Consider the following 25,404-nt stretch of genomic DNA (forward strand, 5'->3'; position numbering starts at 1 on the left):
TTATTGAAGGATTTGTTTTATAATTTCTGTTTTTACAATGCGCTTTCCGTTCAGTCAATCTCCGGTCGACTATGATGTGCTGAAGGAGGAGCTTCCGCTGTTCAAAGCTCTCTCTCTCTTCAGAGGTCGGTGTGACCGTACGAGTTGTCAGGATCCTTCTTAACTGGTCAAAAATGATGTCCCTGGCCGCTCGTTTGGGAACATTGTCCCCTTACCTGCAGGCTTGTGGTCAGCTGAAAACATTAGTACCCGGAGCAGTGAACAAAGAAGTGCTGATGATGTGTGCTGCGAGCGGTAGGTGATCATAACGTGATAGTTAACAGGCTGGTCAGACTCTTGACATTCGGTTATGACATCCGAAATAATGTTATAAACGTAAAAAGTCTAAATGAGATGGCTCCTTATAATACAATAATTAATACATAATTCATTATGTGTGTGTGTATTTTTATACCGTATGTATGTATGTATGTATGTATATATATATATATATATATATATATATATATATATATATATATACACACACACACACACACACATACATACATACAGTATATATATATATATATATATATATATATATATATATATATATATATATATACACACACACACAGTAGTGTGTATATATACTTATAGTATACATATACACACACACACTTACATGCATACACGTATGCATATATAAATTATAAATCTAATTGATGCAGTGTGCAGCTATTTATTTCTTTTAAACAACCATGTCAGGTATCCATGGCCATATTCTAGAATGACAATGCCAGATTCATCCGACTCAAATTGTGAAGGAATGGTTCAGGGAGCATGAGGAATCATTTTCACACATTTGCCACCACAGAGTCCTGACCTTAACCCCATTGAAAGTCTTTGGGATGTGCTGAAGTAGACTTTACTGTCCCACTGTCAATATAAGATCTCAGACCAAAATCAATGCAACTCTTGATGAATGTTAGGGACTGGCAGCCACAGTCACCGTTCACTTTCATTGCATCTTTTCCATGCAATGAAAGTTAACATCTCTGTTAAACAGAAGAAAGAAAGATATTTTTGTGTAACTATCCATTTTAAGTGTGTCCAATGACTATTGTTTTATCTCATTTTAGGCCATTTTGGAGCACGTCTCGCTCACACAGACATCAAAATCCCTGACTTCTCTGACTATCGGCGTCCTGAGGTGTTGGATCCTAAGGCGTCCTCTCAGGAGAGCAGTGAAACTAGACGAGCCTTCTCTTACTTGGTGACCGGAACCACTGCTGTGTTGGGTGTCTATGCTGCCAAGACGGTTGTGACCCAATTCATTTCCTCAATGAGTGCCTCTGCTGACGTCCTGGCCCTGTCCAAAATCGAGATCAAGTTGTCCGATATCCCAGAAGGAAAAAACATGACCTTCAAGTGGAGAGGCAAGCCTCTGTTTGTTCGTCACAGAACAGAGAAGGAGATCGCAGCTGAGGAGAGTGTAGACCTTTCGGAGCTCCGAGACCCCCAGCACGACAAAGATCGCGTCAGCAACCCCACCTGGGTCATCGTTATTGGTGTCTGCACTCATCTCGGCTGTGTCCCAATCGCAAATGCCGGTGATTACGGCGGGTACTACTGCCCCTGCCACGGGTCACATTACGACGCTTCAGGAAGGATCAGAAAAGGTCCTGCACCTCTTAACTTGGAGGTGCCTTATTATGAATTTCCAGATGAGGAAACTGTAGTTGTTGGATAAACAATGGACATTTTCTCTGTATGCTTTTAATCTGTCTGGCCAAATCTAACTATTAATAAATATATATTTTAAAGCAACCAAAATCTATGTTTTTGAGGCTTTTGACTAGGCATGAAAGTATTGTTTACAAATTAACAAACTGATTTCTGTCAGAGTCAGACCAAAAAATGTTTAATTAAATAACTTTAAAAAGGCATTCATTCAACAATATCATTTCCATATGTTCCATAATACACACTCCTAAGTGTTCTGAAAATAAATCACACCCAATGCCAGTATTATTTCAAAGAACAAACAGTGCTTGACAGATTTAAATGTACTATATAAATTAAATTAAAACATTTGTATATGCCAGTTTCAACTACAGTACTCAAGCATCCAGTCAAACAATCCCTATAACACATGATTTAATGTGTCTGGCTAAATCTATATACTAATAAATATATATTTTAAAGCAGCCAGCATTATGTTTTAAGGCTTTTGACTGGGCATGCGAATACTGGTTATAAATTAACACGGGAGTTCTATTAAACAAACCAAAAAGTTTAAATAATTTAAAAAAGGCATTAATTCAACAATATCATCCACATATGCACAATCTTCCTAAGTGTTCTAAAAATAATCTACACATTATGCCAGGAAATTATTTCAAAGAATATACAGTGCTTGTCAGATTCAAATGCTTCAACTACAGTTCTCAAGCATCCAATCAAACAACCCGTATGACATGATATTAAGGTTTGAAATGTTTTTTTGTTTTTGAGAAGATAGTGTCACTAGTCAACATAATGCACTTCAGCTTGAAGTTCCTTCTGTATATAGCTCAGAAGAGCAGCAGTTACCTGCTGCTGAAGTGTGGCATTTCCCATTACAAGGGCAGTCAGCTGTGCAACATCAGTCCATGTTATTGAGCCTAAGACAGCTGCAATATCCTCACAGAGTCTGTGCTGCTGGTCTGGTGTCAGTTCCATGATAACCTGGGGGAGAGGTTTAAACTGTCCGCTTGTCATCCAGCATCCAAGCAGACCTCCAACAGCCCCACCTTAAAAACACAAAGGTGCAGGTAAGAAAAACATCACATACTATATATATATATATGAGGTTGACACCTGTACTATAGGCATGAATGTACTTGCCCACTGCAATACCCAGAGGACCGCCTATTAAGCCTCCTGCAAAAGCTAGACCACCAGCTGCCGCTGCTCCTTTTCCAGACTGCTTCACTGCGGTTTTTACTTGTTGATTTGCAGATAGTTCACAACACAGTTTCATTACGTCATCAACACGTGGCGGCATCTTGCTTGGAAAGATTACAGTGCAACTGTAACGTGAAAACAAATAAGTGTGACTACATATTAAAATCAGTTATAATATGCGTTATATTGTCTCATATATATATATATACACACATAGAGAGAGAGAGAAAATATATATATTTATAGAGAGAGAAAGAATAGAACACATTTACTGTAAAACGTTGTCTAAAGGACACATACATAAATAAAATAAGAGCTGTACACTCACCGTCAAAAGCAACTTTTCGATTCCCTAATGAAAGTATAACCGAAACTGTGGCATCAACCTTTTAGTTATCTGGTGACCAACGTCAAACTATCAAACACCAACAAGCGCTAGGTCATGAGTTTTTTTTTAGTGTGAAGCTAAGCTAGAAATATATTTTTCAAAATAAAATACCTTCCCAGATTTAAAAAAATAAAAAAATAAAATAAATGTATACCAAGTTTTAAAAGTTAAAATATTAAATTGTGAATTTTATTTGAAAAGATAAATTGAAATTTAATTTAAACAGCGAACTTTGCTAGTCCTTTAACTTACCAGTGAATGTAAAATAATGCATATACGATATATTTAAATATTTATATATATTTAGTTATTTCATTTTTATTTATTTTATTATTTTATTTTTATTTTTATAAAGTCAGCAAAAAATATACATTTTCAATGTTGACCTAAATGTTACTTTTAGCTGATGACGGGATGTTCTCTTATTTTGAAAGGTTTCTTGATCGGTTCGTTTTTTAAAACATCACAGACAGTTAACAATGTCTGTTTTCACACAAAGAATTGCACTGAGCTAATGACACCTGTATTGCTGATCAGCATTGAATTATTCCGTGATATACTTTGATGTTATATAACAGTATAAGTAAACTGTTCCGCCATCTACTTCCTAAACGTGCCCGGACATGTCCCTAACAAAATTTGACTTTTAAATGGAGCTCATCATCATCTCCGCAGAGGCAATGATTGGATGTTTCCTGCATGCAGCAGCTCACAACAGATGCTCTGCAATGAAAACAGCTGATGCTTGGACATCATGACAGTGCTGGAGACTGAAACTGCTGCTTTTGCTGGAATGAGTGAAAACCTGTGGTTGGAGAAAGCCTGCTCTATCCTTATTCCTGCTTTACCACTATGGATCATTGAATATGCATGGACTAAGCAGATGATGGAGGTCTTAGAAGGTGTTTCTTACAATGTCTTTTTAACTACCCAAACAAATCTGCATGTTAAAAACCTGTAATTTATATCAAATTATGATATTGATAAGTGTATATTCTATTGAATCAATGTCTTTACAGTGTAATTACACAGTTACTGTGTTACTTATTTTTTATCATAAATTGATGGCACAGTTGGTGCAAGTGCTACAAAAATAATAGATCTAACTGAATCAAGTTTAAAATGAATGAATGAATGGGTAGGCTTGTCACGAATCTTGTTTTGTTCATGTCACTGGTAGTGTAAGTTCATACAGAATCAAATATTACTTATAAATAAAAATATAATAAAGTGGGCTTGTATGCTTTACCTTAACGCTGTTAACACCCAGATATCAAATGTACCCAAAACCGATTTGATTCTGGGCCGAATCTGGTTGAGTTTCTGTTGCGAGTTTGTCCCACAGACCACATGGAAATACGGCAGACCAAAACTTACCCACATCGTCTTCCATGTCCCCAGAAATCAACCATAACTGGCCCAAAACAGTGGCAGAATAAAAGATGCATTATTAATTCTTTAAATATTATAATATTTAAAGAATGAATAATTTATAATAATATATATAACGCAGTCTGATTAAACCCTCAAAACTTAATTTGGTATAAATATCTTTGTGTACTATATAACAGTTATTTTTTATTATTTTATTCTTTCACTGGAAAAGAGACATGATATTGTGCGTTTTTATGGCATTTCTTGAAGCGCTTAAATCTCTTTGATTTGGATGTCAGAATGTGATTGAAATTTAAACTAGACAATTATTGAGGTTATCTCAAATAATTGCGATTAGGTCGAATAATCACGATCAGACGATTCATCAATAATCGAGACAGGCCTATGAATGGGAGATCTAATCAACTTTTACTTTTTTCAGTTCTAGGTCCTCCATTATGGCTAGAAGGTGACTGGCATCTTCTGACCCTTGAAGAGCCGTGCAGAATCCGTGTGGTGGCGGCAGAGGTCTGGAGGATCGTTCAAGCCCGAGACATCAAGCACTTTGAGAGAGTCACTGAGTTTTTAGATGTTACATACACACTTGTGCCACGATTAGTGACTCCAATAAAACACATGAAGATCATGTTTGGTCTGCAGACTCTGGTGAGACTTTTTTCTTTGATAACAAATATAAATCAACCCATCAGAATTAAAGGGATAGTTCACCCAAAAGTGATTATTTACTCACCCTTATGTTGTTCCAAACCTGTATGAGTTTCTTCCTTCTGTTGAACACAAAAGAAGATATTATGAGGATAATATCTTCATAATAGATTATGAAGAATGTTGGTAACCAGACAGTTGACGTGCACCATTGACTTCAGTAGTATTTTTTTTGTCCTACTATGGAAGTCAGTAGCTACTGTCAACTGTCTGGCTACCAGCATTCTTTAAAGCTACACTGTGTAATTTTTTTAAGTTGATTCTTAGAAAAAAACACTTTGTTCTTTCAAAATGATATGTGCTCATTAATGTGTAATTACTTCTACCAACTAATCAAGTATTCTCGTAAGTGTAGAATCTGCCATTTAGAATACATACGAGCGAGTCGCTCGAATGGCGGCAGCCATGTTGCGCCTCCATCTTGAAAATACATGTGCCAAAGAGGGACATACCTGGAAATTCAAGCTTCGCCTTTCGCGTTTTTACACTCAGTGACACCGTGACGAATGTGAGGGGGAGATTACTCACGACTGCCGGCAGATTTGACATAATACGGCCACTGTAGGAGTTAAAACGCCCTCGGAATGGGAGGGGCTAGAAAGTAATATTCAGTTGGTAGTCATAAACAATTTCACCGCTAGATGGGAGAAAATCCTACACAGTGTAGCTTTAAAATATCATCTTTTTAGTTCAACAGAAGAAGGAAACTCATACAGGTATGGAACAACATAAGGGTGAGCATATTTTTGGGTGAACTGTGCCTTTAACTTGCTGTCATATATATGTAGTTTTCAGATTGTATAAATATGAAGTTGTTTGCCTTTGCATAGCTGTATTACAATTCACAAGCTTTTTTGTTTTGTTTTAGGTTGTCATGTGGATGTTGTGGAATGACCAGAGTACTGCTAAAATCTCTGACAAGATCGAAAACTTTTTCCCAAACAGCCTTCCAGAGTATCACAAATGTGTAAGTATAATGTTCCTCCACCAGGGGCCACCACAAATACATAAAAAAACAAATTGTGAAGTGTAATGTAAAAAAAATTCTTAAGTATTTAAAATAGTTTTTAGGACTACTGGGATTTTTAACACGTTCCTTTACTTTTTCTTAAATGATGCTTCTAGAGCCGCAGTAACATGGATCTGATGCAGAAAAACCAGAAGGATTTCAAGTCCTTTGCTCATTGTCTGGCAAGAGACAGGGACATGCGCGAGACTTATATTCGGGTTAGTGAAAATGGCCTGCTGTCTTAAAAAACGTTATGAAATACTTTGAATGGCACGTAATGTGCCATTCAAAGTATTTCATAATGTTTTTTATACTGATATAGTATATCAGCACTAGTTTGCATCAATTTCAGATCTTTAAATCAAATGTGACCATTCAACTTTGCAGGATTTAATGGAGGAGCAATACGGTGAACGTTATGCACAGAAACTGGAGGAGAGACTCTCACACTATTTGAGAGAGCTGGATAAAGTCCTACCACAACCTACGAATATTGAACAGGTTAGTGTTTAAGTACATTTGTGTCTAAAGTCGCTGCTTCTACTATTGAGTTGTTTTTAAGATGGGCATTGCTATTTTTTGTACTTATTTTCTTTGTGTGCTATGATTTTTCTAAAAATGATAGTGCACAAATTGTTGCTGACAGACAGGTGAAAAAAATTCCAACCACTTACATTTGTAAATATATTGGCTAAATATCAAGCCAGGGTTCCTGTGGGTCTTTGAAAAGTCTTGAAATTAGTTTGATAAAAGTCTTAAAAATCTTAAATTGTATTACAAAATTCTAATTTTAAAGGTTCCTTAACTTTGGGAATGTAAAAACAGACTTCAAACAGACTTTAAACTGCTGGAAGTAGTAAAGCATAGATATTTCAAAATAAGAGTACCAATGCATTTCTTTTTTATAGTTAAAATTCCCACATCATGCATTATTTTTCTTAATATCTTAATATTATTGGTATTTTGAATACACAATAAACTGTATCTGGCATTCACTTCAATGTAAACTCTTGTGGTTTCTCTTTGGGCTGCCTAAGTGCTTATCACAGGAAGGAAAGACTAAGAAAAATAATTGAACACACTTAAAATATAGATTTTACTAGTATCAGCCCAATTATCTGTTTATTGCCTTTCTTTAAATACATTATTATTGTATCTAATCTGTCCATATTTGCATATGAATGTGTCCAGGTATTGAAGCAGTCCCATCCGTATGGGAGGGGAGAGAAGATCCTGAAAAAAATACTTTCAAGGGATAGTGCATCTCTAGCCACAGTTCTAAAGAGGCTCCTATATCGTGGTGAGAAATATGTTTTTGGCTTGGAAATTGTCATATCAGCTTTGAAAGTTTGAGTTTTTTTAATTTTCATTGGCATTTTCTCTATATTGCAGCTGTAACAACAAATCAGAGCCTTGATGACAGTATCACACCATCACTTTCAAACACTTGTGAGGAACCAAGGGACGATGAAGTTGTTAAACCATCCCATGATACCCTCCATGTAATTTTGAGGCCATCTCAGATCAGCTCAAAGGAGGAACGGTTCTCACAAACCAGCACAAAAGAGCTCTTTAGTTCCCAAGACTTGTGGCAGAATAGAAACACAGAAATCATTTTACCTCAGGAGGAAATTTGTAGTGATGGAGAAATTGTTACGTCCACACAGTTGTCAGGTTCGGAAATACATCAGATTGACTTAAGCCAATCTCTTCTGGTGAAGAAGGACCTGATTGGGAGGCACAGACAGGCGAAGACTCAATCTGAACCAGAACAGAAGGAAGGTGAGGCTGGTTTTCCAGAGCAGATGTGCACCAGACATGGCAAAAAAATGAGGAGCATCCTTCACGAATGTTTTGAAGAGCTCGATGGAGAAGCTATACAGGCAGAATGCACTCCCACGTCAACCCAAAGCACTCCACCTCTCTTCTCACACACACCAGAACCTCAAGCATCTTCAAATCAGCACTCGTTGTCCTCAAACCCTGATTCATCCTCTACAAACATTTCAATGTCTTACATGCAGCAGGTCAGTCTTACACCAGTGTTAAAGAAACCAGTTGTTCCTTCACCTTCAGTCCACCAACAGTCCTCATCATCACCTCAGTCCACAGCTTCAAAGCAACTTGGCACCCCAAGAATCAACGCAGGACAGATGTTAGCCACTGTTGTCTTCACCGAACCAAGCAGAACCAGTGAACACAATCTGAAACTGTCCTTAGAGAGTCAAAGCTTCTTCATGCAGTCCAAGTGGCTTCAACCTCAAGTGTGCCTTAATAGACTGAGCAAGGAAGAGTGCGCCAGAGCCACAAATTCATACAGTTTAGAAGGAGAACAAGCGGCTGAACATGATCAGTACGTGATATTTGATGTAAATACACTGTATTCTGATTCATACTCCGAAGATTCAGACTCAACAGATTCTGATGACCCTGATTACAAGCCTAAAGAAGACTAAAACAGAGGACACCAAAGAAAAAGTGCTAGCGAACGTGGTCTTCATCATGTTTCGCAGATGCATAGGTACTTAAATCTGTTTTAGCAGGTTCTCAAATCTATTTTTAGCAGATTATGTTTGAATGTTGGAAAAAACTTGAACTAGGGTTGGAGAAATATGCATTTTTTTAACCTTTTTTTTTTACCTAATCGGTTTACCTCATGAGTACTCGCTGTATGAGCTCATCCTCTACGAACATTTCGATGTCTTACATGCAGCAGGTCAGTTTTTAACCAGTGTCCTCAAAGAAATCAGTTGTTCCTTCACCTTCAGTCCACCAACAGTCCTCCTCATCACCCAAGAATCAATGGAGGACAGATTTTACCTGCTGTTGTCTTCACCGAACTAAGAAGAACCAGTGAACACATTCTAAAAAAAAATGTATCAAGAGAGTCAAAGCTTCCTCATGCAGTCCAAGTGGCTTCAAACTCAAGTGTGCCTTAATAGACTGAGCTAGAAAGAGTGCACCAAAGCCACAATTTCATACAGAACCCATGACATTTTAGAAGGAGAAAAAGATGCGGAATGTCAATATGTCTTATTTGATGTAAATAAATACTTTATTCTGCTTCATACTCAGAAGATTCAGACTCTGATGACCCTAATTTCATTCCTAACTAAAACGTAGGTGCCAGGGATAACATGTTTTTCAGATGCATAGGTACTCAAACATTGATTTTAGCAGGTTACATTGGTTTACGTCATGAAGGTCAAAGTGTTTTTCTTAAAGCTATTGATGGTCAATGCCAAAATATTTATATCCTGTTGACTCCTGTATGTTTATTTTTTGGGTTTTTTTGTGATTAGTCGTTTGCTCTGAAGGCCCTGTGAAGTGAGAACATCTAAAACCACATGGTTTCCAATGTGCTGTTGGTTTAGTGACGCATTTGGTGGGTCAGGGTTATCACTGGGTCTCTGGATGGTGTTTAGATATGGATAGATGTTGACATGGTTCTTTGATTGACTTGGAAGGGTTGTATAAGGACAGACATTTTGGATTATGATGCGAGTTAAGCACACCCTTAATTCACTGCAAAAAATGCTTTTCATATCTAGTTTTTTTGTCTTGTTTCCAGTCCAAATATCAAAAAATTATTAAATCAAGATGCATTTACAATACAAGTAAAATGACAAGATATTATGTCTTGTTTTCTGAAAAAAAAAAAGACAAAACAAGCAAAATTATCTGCAAATGGGGTAAGAAATCAGTTTGGATTAAGAGTTTTAAAGAGTTTGGATTGCTTGTTTTAAGCAAAAACTCAATTTATTTATTTATTTTTCAGAAAACAAGATATTACCTTATGCCATTTTACTTAGCTAGTAAATTGTTTTGATATTTGGACTGGAATCAAGAAAAAAATACTATGTAAAAAAAGAAGAGCGTTTTTTGCAGTACTTACCTAGAATGTCATGGGTTGCGTTGACCCTGCTTTCAGTTTAGATAGCTCATTAGGGCAGATAAGTGTTTCAAGGTTTATCTTAGACTCACTAATTCAGTGTTGTATGTGTACGTGTCATTTTTTTTTAAATAGGTTGTTATACCAAGTAAAAAAAAAAACATGAAAGAGAGTTGTGGGTTTAAAGTTCAAGGTTATTGCAGTGTAAAACTACTTTTCATGTCATTATTGCATCAGACGTGTTGTCTAATTTACCATTTGAGGTAGATAAAAAAGCAACTAATACCTGTGTTTTGGGAAATGATTGTTTAAGCTTGAAGTGAATCATCCAAGTGACAGCTTTTTCTTATTTAATTTCTAAACATGACATTTTATTAAAGAGATAGTTCACCCAAAATGAAAATTTTGTCATTATTTACCTCATGTTCCAAACCCTTTTGACTTTGTTCACTTTATGTGAAACACAAAAAGAAAATGTGATTGTCACTCCATACTTTTCCATAGTTACAGTGAATTGGGATTGGAGCTTTCCAAATGAACTGTGTTTTGAATGACTGGGTTTGATTGATCGAGCTTACAAAACCAGTTTGTTGAAAATATTCCAAGTTGTTTTATCTTTTAACCAGACGTCACATTAATAGAAAACAAGACATAACACCAATGTGCTAAATGTTTGTTTGATCATTTGCATGATGGTGGGAGATACTTCAAAGAGAAGTTCGATTTTTCCATATTGGATTGCTGGCAAAAGGCTTTGCACATAATAATTTTAGCTGCATAATAGCAGAATGGTCTTAGTTGCAGTGTTGGCACTAATAAAACCACTCCAACCCCCCTAAAAATGTGGGCTTGACTTACTTATGTAAGAGAAATGTGGCAACCAGCCCCTTTCATTCTCATTACAGCTGTAGAGAATACTCTTCAAATGATTCTTGATGATATGAGAACATTATCGAGATTCTGAAAAATACTAGTGTTAAACCTAAACTGTTCTTTGTTTCTCACATTTGTAATTGATATAAATGCACCCTGGAAACAGGTGCGACAAATAAAATAAATATATATATATATTTTAATTATTAAGTTAGGCAGTAATATAGGCTACACCTGAAAGAAAAAAATCCACAAGCCCCATGTGCATTTCTCTAACTTTGTTTGCGCTCCTCGCGCGTTTACGCATCAGATCGCGTGCATAGATCATGTCCATCACCGCAGTTTATAGAAAGAGGAGGAGGTTAAACCCCAAAACTACAGAATTTTAGACTTATGATGTAACGGGGGAGTTTTGGACTGCCCTCAGTCTCCACCAATGAAAATATGGATAAGGTTCAACACCCATTTTGGGGGTTCTGTATAAATTCGGTTTATGTCAATCTATGCACATATTTACCTATTTATCTCAATCCCAGCCATTGGAGCGTGATTTTATTTTATTTTTAAATAAAAAGCTGCTTAATAAGGTATTTATGTTACATTTTTTAAGTTATGTAGGTCTATATTGATTTTAAAACTACCATTTATAGACCTATTTGTTTTTATTATTATTATTAATTTAGTGTTTAAAATACATACAAAATTATTAGGCTATTTTTATTTTTTGCATAATTATTTTAAACAATATAAGTTTCAATAGGTCTATTATTTTTGATATTTTAGATTTGTGTCACACCAGTGGTGAATATTAAACAAGAGGCTAATACAATTCTGCAGTAATATATTAATCAGATTATTTAGAATATTATTTTGTCAGATTAGCTGTCATTTATTTGCCTACCATTTTTCATGCATTGTGGTGTTTGTCTGATTTCTGTCAGTAATTTCGCCGCAATTTTTTTTAAAACCGAACTCTGTATTTGTGGCTGAAACACCATTTGTTAAAATTCACACTTATGTAAGTAAATAAAGTAAAATAATAATAATAATAATGAAATAAAATACAACATTTTGTTTAATTTTGTCGTCAGCCGGAACCCCATATAGCCTAAACGTAAAACATATGTATGCGTTAAGTATTCGTAAAAATATTATGGCTACTCTTTCAATGTCATATTTTTCATTCTTTAGACGTCATCTTTCTCAAAAGTGCATAGACCAAGAAAATGTCTTTTGTGGTAAAAATGAACGGAGCCCTGAACGATGGCATCCACGGCAATGGAATGAACGGGAACGATGTGCATCATTTGAGCGTGCGGACTCATGTGAGTGTTAACCCAGCCAAACTGAAGAGCAACCGGCCGAGATGGAACGTCAGACCCTCAGAGATGTCTAAGAAAACACTCAACCCCATCCGAGCCATAGTGGACGGGATGAAACTCACTCCCAACCCCGAGAAACCCATGATTGCTCTGTCTATTGGTAAGTTATGAGTCAACAACAATGCATCCATAATAGTGTGATCCATTGTTTAAAAAATGGATGATGCTTAGTTATAGAGAAACAGCAACTTAAAAATTGTTTGTAAGGTGTTCTTAGTTTGCCATTTTATTTAGCCTACTCGTATTATTTTACAATGTTTTGAATTTCATGACATGCTTAATGTTTGTTTGTTTTCTTGTCTCGTTTAACTTGTATCATTTGCATGACTCGTTTTGCGGAAAAATGCAATGTAAATGTATGCTTCGGACTTCCTCCAGGTGACCCTACTGTGTTTGGGAACTTGCCAACAGATGACACTGTTTTGCAGGCAATGAAGGAGGCCATTGACTCACACAAATTCAATGGCTATGCTCCTTCAGTTGGTAAGATTTACACTTGTGTGTGTGCGTGTGTGTGGAGAAGTTAATTGCTGAATTTTATATACAACAATAAAATATTCCTTTCTGATAAAAAGTGTATTATGCTTTGCGCTTCATCAAAAATAATTTCCGCATTTTTAATAACATTGACAGGTTACCAAAAGAGCAGAGACGCTGTTGCAAACTTCTACAGCTGCCCAGAAGCTCCGCTGGAAGGCAAAGTGCGTCACATCCATCATGATTATTTTATCATTTCGATTTATTTAGTTTATCAGTCCATTTTATTCCAAAGTATATATTCCATGGCTACAGGATGTTTACATAGTTTTCATATAATGCTTTTGCAAATAGATGATGAGTAAAAATTCATGATTTTTTAATATATATGTGTATATAAATCTGTAGGATGTGATCTTAGCCAGTGGATGTAGCCAGGCTATAGAGTTGGCCATCGGCGTGTTGTGTAACCCAGGGGACAATATCTTAATTCCACGTCCTGGATTCTCCCTCTATAAGACACTGGCAGTGTCTATGGGCATCCAAGTGAAGCACTACAATCTTCTGGTGAGTAAATCACACAGACCAAGTCCATCATCAGATGCACATGTAGTCTGAAAACATGAAACAAATTATAAAAAAGTAACTGACTCTTTTAGAAGGACATTTCTGTTATCGCAACATTAGGGGAAAAAATATGCACTTTCAGCTCCCTGCAAAAAAAATGCTATTCTTACTTAGTATTTTTGTCTGGTTTCCTGTCCACATATCTCAAAATTATTTAATCAAGATGCAATAGATAAGTAAAATTGCAAAAGATATAAACTTGCCATTTTACTTGTCTAGTAAATGCATCTTGATTTAAGAAGTTTTAGATATTTGGACTGGAAACAAGACAAAAATACTGAGTAAGAAAAGCATTTTTTGCAGCGAGTGTACATGAGAGGGGGTGGCAGGGGGCGTACAATACTATTGGACGGTTTGTGGAGTGGATGGGGGAAAATGCTGTGTCATTGCAATATGGTGCACATCTGGGACCGATCATTGAAAACAACCATATACGTCACACGCACGCACATGCAAATAACACACTTAATAATACCACTGTTGTTCTATAGGCTTTAATGTATACATTATAGATAAATGATTATATGCGATCCTATCACAATTCAGGGAGGAATAATATTTCATATTTAAAAGCGTTTTTGTTGAATTTAATAGTTTTAGTATTCTTTAGTGCTTACATAATCCCTTTTATCAAGTTTCTACAATACCTCTTGTCAATAGCGATGACTGTGTCATGCCTAAGATGAATTTCTTTCTAACGTCAGTTGATCTTTTGATCCTTTAGCCGGAGAAGTCCTGGAAGATTGATCTTCAGCACTTGGAGAGCCTGATTGATGATAAAACAGCCTGCATGATCGTCAACAACCCATCCAATCCGTGTGGCTCAGTGTTCTCCAAAGATCACCTGCATAAGATACTTTCCGGTGAATGCACTGATTTACTCTAATCAAATAATATCTGAACACTGTGTATCTCAAAAAGAAAGATTCCATGATATTAATCGGCTATTATTTTGTGTGGCCTAGTGGCGTCAAGAAACTGCATCCCTATCCTTGCTGATGAGATCTATGGAGACATGGTGAGCTCTCAATGAATACGGAAACGCCTGCATGATGATGCATTTTCTTTCTTAGAACTCTTTATGCATACGCTTTATGGCCATACGCAAGCTCTTTCAAGCATCTTTGATGAGGTACAGACCTCAGGTCTTCTCACAGTGGTCTTTTATGGAGTTCACACTCTAAGCTCACCTATGACCCCTGTTAAATGACTTGTCCGAGTCTGGCTTACTTGCAAGACGCTTTTCAACTTTTAGTACACTCCATTAAGAACCTTTAATATGCACATAAACGTTATGCTGCACAAAAGCTACTTTGTTTTCTTCAGATTATTACGATGTTCTTCACACTAAGAAAAAAATCGGGAATCAAAAAGGGTTCTTCTATGGCATTACTATGAAAACCCTTTTTGGAATCTTTTTAGTGTACTGCAACTGTAGTAAACATCCTCTTGTTGGGTGGCGTGCATTTTCCTGGCTCAGCTCAGCCTCGACCAGCAGTGGAAACCACATCAGCACTGGAAGGATTAGAGTTGTGTGTGTGGTGAATGGAAGCTTGACCGCATTTTGAGCTTTAGGTCATGAAGGACAGTGAAGGTAGAGCTGGGGGTAACAGGTCCACAACTCTGGACAGTAGTAGCCTATAGAGAATGTGGAGAATGGTGCCTTTTCAACTTAGTATCGGAGTCATCACCTCAATGACTGTGCATTTTTCAACGCATGTGTTTGTGGTTAGAGCATGTGAGCATGTGTGAAGATGACATTAGAGGCGGCAGAAGAAGGGGCCACTTGTTTCATTGTAGGTTGCACGTTGACTGTCTAGATGTGTTTTTGAGTTCCATCTGGTACAGTACTGTGCGCCCCTTGTGGCCTCGATGTCTGGACCCTGTTAGAAACCAACAGCAACAAAACATACTTGTACATTTGAGCTTGTGAAATAGGGCCAACACCGCAAATTACAGTATCTTAGCCAATGGGAGATGGGGCGGATCCATCTCCCAGACATAAAGCCATGATCTTAATTAGAGCCAGGTGGACTGCTAGAGCGCAAAACTGCTACAAGAAAGGAATTCTCTCCCTCTCACTACCCTTGTAACTTTCTCAAAACCCTTTCTAAACGTCCATGTTCTGCATGGTAACAGCATGCAGAAGTTTCTAGAAATCAACTAACAGTAATAGTATGTTAGCTTCACAATTGTCTACTGCGCAAAAAAAGTAAAGAAATATAATGTGAAAGCAGGTGCAGGTAGCAGGTATATATACACTATATAGATATATATACACTGCCATTCAAAAGTTTGGGATCGGTAAGATTTTTAATGTCTTTAAAAGTCTTTTATAAACGTTTCTTGAGCAGCATATTAGAATGATTTCTGAAGGATCATGTGACATTGAAGACTGGAGCAATGATGCTGACAATTCAGCTTTGCATCACTTGAATAAATTACATTTTAAAATATATTAAAACAGAAAACTTAATCAAATAAATGCAGCCTTGGTGAGCATAAGAGAATTTTTTTAAAAACATTAAAAATATTACCGATCCCAAACTTTTGAACGGCAGTGTGTGTATATATATATATATGTCTGTAAGATTTTTAAAAGAAACTATGCATTTGAAATTGATCATAGGTGACAACATTTACATTACAAAACATTTTCTTTTTAAATAAATGTGTAACTTTCTGTTCATCAAAGAATCCTAAAAAATGCATCATGATTTTCTACAAAAATATTAAGTAGCTGTTCAATATTGATAATAATAACAAATGGGGTTTTTTTTGCACCAAATCAGCATATTAGAATGATTTCTGAAGGATCATGTGACACTAAAGACTGGAGTACTGACACAATTTCACAATATTACAGTTTTTGCAGTATTTCTGATAAAATAAATGCAGCCTTGGTGAACATAAGAGACTTATTCAAAAACCAAAAAATCTGACTGACCCCAAAGTTTTGAATATCATCTACTGTATCTTGCAAATTATAAGGATAATTTCTTATTATATTATATTATAAATATGTTTTAAGAACAATATTGCTATTTACAATGTTGTAATGAGTTGGCTGTCATTCTGCAGGTTTTCTCTGGCTGTGATTTTCGGTCTTTGGCACCTCTCAGCAGTGACGTGCCCATCCTATCCTGTGGAGGTCTGGCCAAACGCTGGTTGGTGCCTGGCTGGAGGATGGGCTGGATCCTCATTCATGATCGTAACAATATATTTGGAACCGGAGTAAGTATTAGCCTCTCACCTGTATCAGAGAATGAAATACAAAAAATACAAAAAAACAATAATGCTTATATTCACTTTAGATTCGAGAGGGTCTTGTGAAACTAAGCCAACGCATTTTAGGACCCTGTACTGTGGTTCAGGGAGCATTAGAAAGCATTTTGAATAACACGCCACCAGAGTTCTACCAAAGCACCATCAGTTTCCTCAAGGTAAGAGGAGTAGAGCTTCAGAGAGAAAAGCTATTCGGCATCTGACTCTGACAATAACACACTTTTTATGATTCTCTTCAGTCAAACTCTGAGATATGCTTCTCAGAGTTGTCAACTGTTCCCGGTTTGAATCCAGTGATGCCATCAGGAGCCATGTACATTATGGTGAGTGTAATTAAAGTGGTACTGAAATTTAAGGTTAATTAACCTCCCTTCAGAGATCTGTTGAAGTCATGATGGAAAAGAAGTAGCGAGATATACAGTACTGTGCAAAAGTCTTAGGCATGTTAATCTCTCCCCCCCCCCCCCCCAAAAAAAAATTGTTTTAAGTCAGTTATTTATATCTTTTGCTGTAGTGTGTCAGTAGGAAATATCAGTTTACATTTCCAAATATTCTTTTTGCCATTAATTGTAATAATCCAGTGAGATTTGTGTATGCACAAGGAGTCTGACAACAGCCAGTATGATCTGATCTCACCATCATCAAGTCCGTCTGTGATTACGTGAAGAAACAGAAAAAACTGAGACAGACTAAATCCAGAAGAACTGCGGGAACGTCTCCAAGATGCTTGAAGAAACCTTCCTGCAAATCTACCTGAAAAACTATGCGCAAGTGTACCTGGACAAAAGCCGTTTTAAACGCAAAGGGTCGTTACACCATATATTGATTTGAATTAGTTAATAGAAGTTAAATCAGAAATAAATTCAATTTGTGATTTTATTTTTGAAAGCATTCTCACTTTACAGCACATTAACACAAGTGCCAGTACTTTTCACAGTACTGTAGCTTTGCAGGAAGGTTTCTAACATGTCTAAGACTTTTGCACAGTACTGTATCTTCTTTATTGTGATGCACATCCGAGTGAAACAGATTATCAAACATGATGCATCGGTTGTTGATTGGATGGAGGCATATCTGAACGCAAGAACAACAAAGAAAACGTCAAAACAAAGAAAACATATGCATGGATAAATCATTAACAATAAGATCAATAACAGGCATTTAAAAAATAAAACTGGGTGAATTTTTGTTTCATGCCGACTCACTGTAAACTTTGTGCCTGAATCACGTCAGTGAGTTGAACTTATTGACCGGTCAGCAAGTTGGACAGGTTTTTCCATTTAGACTGGTTTTGTGAACTGGATTGACAGATTCAATGAAAAGATCAGACTCGAAATAATACATTTTCTGCTATTTTTATGTATAATTCAATGGTGCTTTAAATTTGAGTAAATAATGTCAGAATTTTCATTTTTGGGTTAACTATCCCTTTAAATGGCCTGATAGATACTTGGCACATTTGCTCACCAGGAAGTCCATATTAAGAAGTGAGCATGTTTGCAAAGAGTGCAAAGTTGCAAGTTAGCAAAGGTTAAATGTATTTTATGCTGGCTCATTCTCAGGTGGGGATCGAGATTGAACACTTCCCAGAATTCCAGAATGATGTCGAGTTCACTGAACGGCTGGTCACTGAGCAATCTGTGTTCTGTTTGCCCGCTACGGTGAATTATTCATCTCCCTTTTTTACCTTATTTCTTCATTCACTTTATTGTCTGACCAAAGCTTGGTTCCACCCTTTTTATATTTCAATTCTGACACCCATGTTGTTTCTCGCTGCAGGCATTTGAATATCCAAACTTCTTCCGAATTGTAGTAACAGTCCCGGAGGACATGATGATTGAGGCATGCATTCGGATCAGAGAATTCTGCTCACGTCACTACCTACCTCGGAGCCTAGACAGTCACGAACTAGACCAGTGAAAGAGACAAAGAATGAAAGGTCAAAAGAGGATAAGAAAGGTCAAAAGAAAAGTGGTGTCCAAAGGTGCAAAATGAATGAAATTGTTAAAAGAGAGGACACAGTTATGTGCATTACATGTGACAATTGAATATTTTTCTTTTCAGGAAACCCAAAGTTCTATGCAAGCAACATATTTATATTTTTTATATGTGCTAGTATTACATAGGGAAGGGATGGGAGGATAGGTGGTTTGGGGGTTATTGTATAAATATTTTTCCATATAAAATAGTCTCTTTTCTTACACCGTAAAAGACATTGTGGTTTGGGAAGGCTTGTGACCAAACCATAAAGTAATTTTGTGTGTAACTTGCATGATGTGAAGTACTGTATTTATCCTATATGTGATGTTTTAGGAATAGAACATTTGTAGTGCATATGTTTAATTTGCATGCTCAACCACTCAAAATGACATATATGGCACACATATGACATCTAATGTTCTTTAGATTTTTGTTTTCAATTGTTACACCTCAAAAATTATTTAAATAAAATTGTATCTCATGAGTTCTTTAAGGAGCAACATTTAAATGTCTTATTGGTGCAAATCTATTATTATTGTTAAAGGTACATTGTGTAACTTTCAGCCATCTAGCAGTTAAAAACAAAATTGCATGCATTTTGCATAAGAACATTGTTTGGTTGTTCTGTGCTGTTGTCTCCCCTGGTTTCAAAACATGTCTTCGTTATATTGTCATTTTCTGCTTTCCTATTACAACGAGCAGTGCCGTCGCAGGTGGGGTGCGAGGCCCTGTGCGAACTTGAAATGCGAGGCCCTGCTCTTTGATGTGGACGCTCAATTGCGCATGAATAACAGTCACACGTAGCTGTTCTAGTTCTATTGCACGCATAATCTCACTGCAGTACGTTTTTATCAAGTAGAATAATACAGCATAATCATGAACATAGTCTCAGCTATGACTTTTTGCTATTTATTTCAGAGGGGAAAAAATCAACTGTGCAACGAGTGGCTTTACATCGTGTGAATACATACATAGATCCGCCTAATTGTCCAACGTGTAACTTAATGGTCCAGTGGTAAAAAAATTCGCCAAGCCTGTCGGAGGTTTTGGGTTCTAATCCGCACTCGTATAGTTTTTATTTTTTCTCATCAAAACCGATTATGTTCATCAGTGGTTGTATATCAAGCAGGGACATGCTTGTGTGCATTATGTTTTGTGATTTCACCAGAACGAATAGAGAGTATCCTCAACGGATTGAAGCGTGCGTCCAAGTGAAGACAGTGCGGCGTGCCACACGAGAAAACACTGGTATGGCGTTATTTTCCTGTCAAATGTCGAGAGCGCATTATTGTAGCGCGAAAGTACATTAATATAATGCGCGAGCGCGAATCTCTCTGCTCGCGCGCGAGAATACACCCTGCTCTTGTAAGAATTTTCTCTGGGCTCGCTCAGAGAATATGCCTGCACTTAAAACGTGTTCAGTGCAATCGCGAATCTCTCCTCTTCGCTTAAAATAAGCGTGTATGTGCTTAGACTGTGTCCCGTGCGTTCGCGCATGCCTAAGTACTTCTCTTCAATTTCTTTTTCTTTTTTTTATTAATGCCAAGGTATCAAAAATATAACTTACATAGCAAAAATGTACAAATTACATACAACGGAATAAAGAAAGCAAAGCAGCATATATATATATATATATATATATATATATATATATATATATAAATATTAAACTAAATGAGCTTATTTAATGGCTACAACACGTATAGTAGACCTAGACTCTCTATTTGTAGAAATTGCTGCACATTCTTTTTATTCAGAATTTTGCACACATAAGTTGAAAGGCATTTGTTTGTGCATGCATAGCAAAACATATCTGCAACATTTATCAAGTTCACTGATAATTATGCGCGCATTTATTAATTATTATCTTAATGAATAAGGAAACAAGGACGAACCATATAAACTGCGTTATTTGTTTAGAATGAAATGGATCGCAAATAGATCCGAATGAAGAAACGTACAAAACCATAGTAGAAAATGGGTCTCGAGTGTTCCTGCAGAAAGGGGGTTCTCGCTGCAGAATCGGATCAAGACGAAGCAGCAAAGTCGCCTAACAAGGTTACGCGGCTTATGCGCATTGCAGGTTGTGGAGAGACACTGGGAAGTTCGCTTGAGTAAAAACAATAGGCTTCAGATATTCTATGTGGGGAAGGGGGATTGATTTGTTAAACTATGAATGTGAAACCATAGTAAAAACAATTGGCGTTGATTGACGCCAATCGGACGTTCATGTTTTTTTCCGTTTTTTTTATTTGAAAGTTAGGCTAATAAACATGTTGCATTCGGCCTGATTATGTCATTTTGTAAGTTACATAGCCTTCCTCCAGTTTTCCTCAACTTGACTAATTAAGAGGCGATATTTGACCGGCATATCATCAAAATGTCCGGAAAACGAAACCTCTGCCGGTCACTTTGACCGGCACCATTTTTTTCTAGCGGAAACTCTGATATATATATATATATATGTGTGTGTATGTATGTATGTGTGTATATATATATATATATATGCTGCTTTGCTTTCTTTATTCCGTTGTATGTAATTTGTACATTTTTGCTACGCAAGTTATATTTTTGATACCTTGGCATTAATAAAAAAAAATTAAAAAAGAAAAAGAAATTGAAGAGAAGTACTTAGGCATGCGCGAACGCACGGGACAGCACATACACGCCCAGCAAGCAATTTTGCGTCTAATAGACGTCTTATAGCCGTCAAAACACAGCCCAGACGTCTAGGCTAAAACGAGGCTAATTTTGGGCTGTCAGTGAAAATCTAATAGACGTCTAAACATAGCCCAAGAATAGACAGCTATTGAATGACTATATTTATACGTCTAATAGACGTCTAAACATAGCCCAAGAATAGACAGCTATTGAACGACTACATATATACGTCTAATAGACAGGCAATATGGGTCTAGGCTAAAACAAGGCTGATTTTGGGCTGTCAGTGAAAATCTAATAGACGTCTAACCATAGCCCAAGAATAGACTACTCATCAATTACACTACATATACATGTAATAGACAACAAAATGAGGCATAAGGATTCTTTTCACTCAAATATAACAGGTTCTCATAAATGAAAATCCATCCAAACTAATTGATTATAAAGGGATTTATTTAGAACAATTATATTAACAACTTCAAATTATAGACAACATTCAAACATAAAAATGAACAAATAAAATATTGGAAAATATGTAAAACAACTTAAGATACTACAATTTTTAAGAATTAATTGTTAGCTTTATATCCATAACCACCACCCCCTGCTCTCCCTGGTGCTTGTTTAAAATGACCAGAAATTGCATCTTTTATTTCCCATTCAGTCACCAAAGGAAAGTTGGTCATCACTGCGTCTGCCAAATGAGAAAAAGAAAAAAATTATTGCTCAAGAAAAGCATTGTTGACAATCATTTTTAACTAATTACAGTCATTCACTTTTGCTAGGATGCACACTAGAGCTGGCCAATATAGAGTTAACGGAATATAGATTGAGACTATATAATTTATATCAATATAGACAATAATTTATATCAATATTATTAATAAATTAATATCAATAATTGAACATTTTTGCCTGCATAATGGTGATGCACTAATTATATATATATATACACACACACACACATACATATATTTTAGGGGTGTAACGATACACGTATTGAACCATTCTGTACGAGGCTTTCGGTTCGATTTCAGTACGGATTTTTAAACAGAACTGTTCGTTAGATAATTTTTACTGCTGACCAAAATTTTTTAATTACAAATGTAGGCACGTCAAAAAGCGCGCTCATAATGTAAGAGAAATCATAACAAATCGTGACAACAATCGTGCTCTTTCAGGTAGTGACCATATAGAACTGCATTATATGACTGACTGACAGACAAGAACAGTTTGACTTAAAAATATCAAAATTTAAACTACTTCAGAAACAAAGACACCTACATCTTGGATTCCCTTAAGGTAAGCTAAAACATGGCAAAATTTAATTTCAAAGTGAACTATCCCTATAAATCATTCTTTATCACTTACTCATATAACTCTAATGAACATAAAAAGATACTTATAGGGGTAGTTCACTTAAAAAAAAAATCATGTAAGCATTTACTCACTTTCACTTGGTTCCAAACCTGTATGGCTTTCTTCTGTTGAACACACACAAAAAATATATATTTTGAAGAATGTTGGTAACAAGACATTTAATGGTATAGTCAGTGACAAGTGTTCTGTATATTCAATTGCTGTACTTTGTTGACTGATTGCTGGATAATTTGCAATAAACAGTGTCTTTAAATCAAATAAAGTGGATTACATCACTCCAGTTCTGAGGTTTTTACACTGGCTATCTGTCTGTCAAAGAATTCATATCAAAATACTACAGCTGGTTATTAAATTAATTAACATTTTAAGGCCAAAGTAAATTTATAATCTTCTGATTAGTGTTGTCAAAAGACCCGGTACTTCGGTACCAAGTCGGTACTAATTTTTTTTTAAACGTCACGGTACCAGGTTTTCTCAAACCCGGTACTTGATGCGCGTGCATGCCCGAAGCGCGTGCAGTTGCGTCCTCTTCATAAAAGCGCTGATGGCGATCGGCGGTGCTGCTGCTGATGTGGTGCTGATATTTTGCGCGTGCAGATACGTTATTTCAAATGGCGCGCGGTAAGCGCGCTCATAATAGAAGCGGCGCGCTCGCTTTTCCATGCGCGTTCATGGATGCATAGCAACGACAGACGCCACGGGAGTACAAACGCTTGTGCGAACTGCGCTCTCCATGACGACGAGGAAGTGTGACATAGGCCTATTAATTGATTTCTAGCCCTTGCATTAGCTTTACTACTAGATATATTTATGGAGATGAGAAATAAAAAGCCGTCATTAATATCAGTCCGTCAGAAAAGCAGTTCTAGTCTTATTCTTGGCTGGATAACTCTTAGCAGGTTTAAAAAGCCCTTTTAAAGTTAAATATGAATACAGTTTTGGATTAAATAAAAGTATAGTCAAGTCAAATAAAACATATTTTATCTCCTGTATAGTTTGGTAATGCTACAATAAGATACCATTCATTAACATCACTTAATGCGTTATCTAACATAACACATTGAGTGAACAATATATTTTTACAACATTAATTAATGTTTGTGAATGTTATTTAATACAAACACTTGATTGGTCATGTTTGTTCACTTCATTCATTGTGCATTAAATAATGTTAACAGAAATAATGTTAACTTTTGATTTTAAAAATGTATTTTTAAATTAACCCCTAAAGGAGAATAATTGCGACAGTATATAACTATTGTTTTTTTGTTAGGTCATTTTATCTAATGTTATCTAACAAATGGAATCTTATTGTAAAGTGTTTTTAATACTACAGTTTCCATCTTTGTAACTGTGATATACACTTTAATATAATTATGTAAATTTAATCTAAATTAAGCTTTGGTACCGAAATTGGTACCGAGAACCGTGGATTTTCACTGGTATCGGTACCGAATACTGAAATTTTGGTACCGTGACAACACTACTTCTGATGCATTATGAACCATCCAGAGCAGACCTCTCAGGTCATCTGGGACAGTATCCAGCTACTTTTATATCAAATTTATAAGTCAAAATTATAAGTCAAAACAAAACATGGAGAAGCAGCATTCAGTTTTTATGCACCATATCTGAAACAAATTCACTGAAAACTGAATGTATGCTGCATATTTTAATTCTTTTAAATCAAGTTTAAAGACTTTACTGTTTGCCACTACCTTTTATTAATTGGAAAGAAAAAAAATATTATTTTATAATTTCTTTTCATGTTGCACTATGTTGCTGTTAAGTTTTATGTAAAGTACTTTGAAAATTTGCATTAAATCAAAAACTATTATTTCTTACTCTAATCTAAAAACAAAAATATATTGGTATCTTTAATAATAATAAAAATTAGCAATGATAATATTCATAGTTTAATGCTTACCACCTTGAATTTAGATACATTTTAGATTAAGGGCACACAGTTGCAATAACACGTGCAGGTAACGTTAACTTGTTGGAGAAAAATAGTACTCTGCAATGGTAATGTTAAAATGTCACGGTTTCTACACATTATAACATCTAACTAATTTAAACAATGAACATAACAAAAATAACACGCATACTTACAAGATCGAAGTAGAAATTTGAAGGTTTTCAGAGTGTTGCTCGCCCGTTGCTCTCCGACAGCTGCCTCGTGTAAAATAAAATTGAAAATGGAGGAAATGTGTAGCGCGAGATCTGGCTAAAGTGATCTAGTCGCGAAATGCCAGTAGTCCCAGTAGTCATGTCTCAGTAGTGTTTCGATTGTGCCATCTAGCGGTTGAGAAATGCCATTGCATTTGATTTAATTTGAAATGATAGACAGTCATATCGTAGATTGTGTATATGTTATGTTTATGTGTGACAGACAGCAAACATTAAGCTGTGTGAG

General features: G+C 36.1%; 4 protein-coding genes and 1 long non-coding RNA gene across 5 annotated transcripts; 3 read left to right on the forward strand and 2 right to left on the reverse strand.

Annotated features, from left to right (window-relative positions):
* The first annotated feature begins 99 nt into the window (after positions 1-99).
* Positions 100-1,930, forward strand: LOC311089710 (cytochrome b-c1 complex subunit Rieske, mitochondrial-like). The gene is made up of 2 exons (XM_084124606.1): positions 100-294; positions 1,125-1,930. The coding sequence occupies exons 1-2, from the start codon at positions 174-176 to the stop codon at positions 1,733-1,735; spliced, it is 732 nt and encodes a 243-aa protein (XP_083980732.1). The 5' UTR covers positions 100-173; the 3' UTR covers positions 1,736-1,930.
* On the reverse strand, positions 1,891-3,400 carry LOC311089711 (protein C19orf12 homolog). The gene is made up of 3 exons (XM_084124607.1): positions 3,260-3,400; positions 2,872-3,056; positions 1,891-2,777 (listed from the first exon to the last, which is right to left on the reverse strand). Exons 2-3 carry the CDS (start codon positions 3,029-3,031, stop codon positions 2,512-2,514), a joined length of 426 nt encoding a protein of 141 aa, XP_083980733.1. The 5' UTR covers positions 3,032-3,056; positions 3,260-3,400; the 3' UTR covers positions 1,891-2,511.
* Positions 3,401-3,769: 369 nt separating this feature from the next.
* Positions 3,770-10,713, forward strand: LOC311089712 (uncharacterized protein). Its single transcript, XM_084124608.1, has 7 exons — positions 3,770-4,221; positions 5,136-5,359; positions 6,288-6,386; positions 6,545-6,646; positions 6,816-6,929; positions 7,620-7,728; positions 7,821-10,713. Exons 1-7 carry the CDS (start codon positions 4,074-4,076, stop codon positions 8,882-8,884), a joined length of 1,860 nt encoding a protein of 619 aa, XP_083980734.1. The 5' UTR covers positions 3,770-4,073; the 3' UTR covers positions 8,885-10,713.
* A 959-nt stretch (positions 10,714-11,672) lies between these two features.
* tat (tyrosine aminotransferase) lies at positions 11,673-19,446 on the forward strand. The gene is made up of 12 exons (XM_084123979.1): positions 11,673-11,780; positions 12,385-12,675; positions 12,954-13,058; positions 13,209-13,276; positions 13,461-13,619; positions 14,404-14,542; positions 14,645-14,697; positions 16,761-16,913; positions 16,994-17,122; positions 17,204-17,287; positions 18,527-18,625; positions 18,744-19,446. The coding sequence occupies exons 2-12, from the start codon at positions 12,420-12,422 to the stop codon at positions 18,882-18,884; spliced, it is 1,386 nt and encodes a 461-aa protein (XP_083980105.1). The 5' UTR covers positions 11,673-11,780; positions 12,385-12,419; the 3' UTR covers positions 18,885-19,446.
* Positions 19,447-22,108: 2,662 nt separating this feature from the next.
* On the reverse strand, positions 22,109-25,162 carry LOC311089737. The gene is made up of 3 exons (XR_014607750.1): positions 25,101-25,162; positions 23,060-23,092; positions 22,109-22,302 (listed from the first exon to the last, which is right to left on the reverse strand). It is a non-coding gene; the product is annotated as an uncharacterized lncRNA (long non-coding RNA).
* Between the last annotated feature and the right edge of the window lie 242 nt (positions 25,163-25,404).

The sequence above is a fragment of the Abramis brama genome (genome assembly GCF_963993115.1).
Source record: "Abramis brama genome assembly, chromosome: 9".
Classification (NCBI taxonomy): Eukaryota; Metazoa; Chordata; class Actinopteri; order Cypriniformes; family Leuciscidae; genus Abramis; species Abramis brama.

Coding starts and splice junctions, on each gene's coding strand:
- LOC311089710 (XM_084124606.1), top strand. CDS start 174: ATGATGTCCCTGGCCGCTCGTTTGGGAACATTGTCCCCTTACCTGCAG. Junction 295..1,124: donor GATGATGTGTGCTGCGAGCG/GTAGGTGATCAT, acceptor ATCTCATTTTAG/GCCATTTTGGAGCACGTCTC.
- LOC311089711 (XM_084124607.1), bottom strand. CDS start 3,031: ATGCCGCCACGTGTTGATGACGTAATGAAACTGTGTTGTGAACTATCT. Junction 2,778..2,871: donor TCCTCTGGGTATTGCAGTGG/GCAAGTACATTC, acceptor TGTGTTTTTAAG/GTGGGGCTGTTGGAGGTCTG.
- LOC311089712 (XM_084124608.1), top strand. CDS start 4,074: ATGACAGTGCTGGAGACTGAAACTGCTGCTTTTGCTGGAATGAGTGAA. Junction 4,222..5,135: donor GATGATGGAGGTCTTAGAAG/GTGTTTCTTACA, acceptor TACTTTTTTCAG/TTCTAGGTCCTCCATTATGG. Junction 6,930..7,619: donor AACCTACGAATATTGAACAG/GTTAGTGTTTAA, acceptor GAATGTGTCCAG/GTATTGAAGCAGTCCCATCC.
- tat (XM_084123979.1), top strand. CDS start 12,420: ATGTCTTTTGTGGTAAAAATGAACGGAGCCCTGAACGATGGCATCCAC. Junction 13,277..13,460: donor AAGCTCCGCTGGAAGGCAAA/GTGCGTCACATC, acceptor ATAAATCTGTAG/GATGTGATCTTAGCCAGTGG. Junction 13,620..14,403: donor TGAAGCACTACAATCTTCTG/GTGAGTAAATCA, acceptor TTGATCCTTTAG/CCGGAGAAGTCCTGGAAGAT.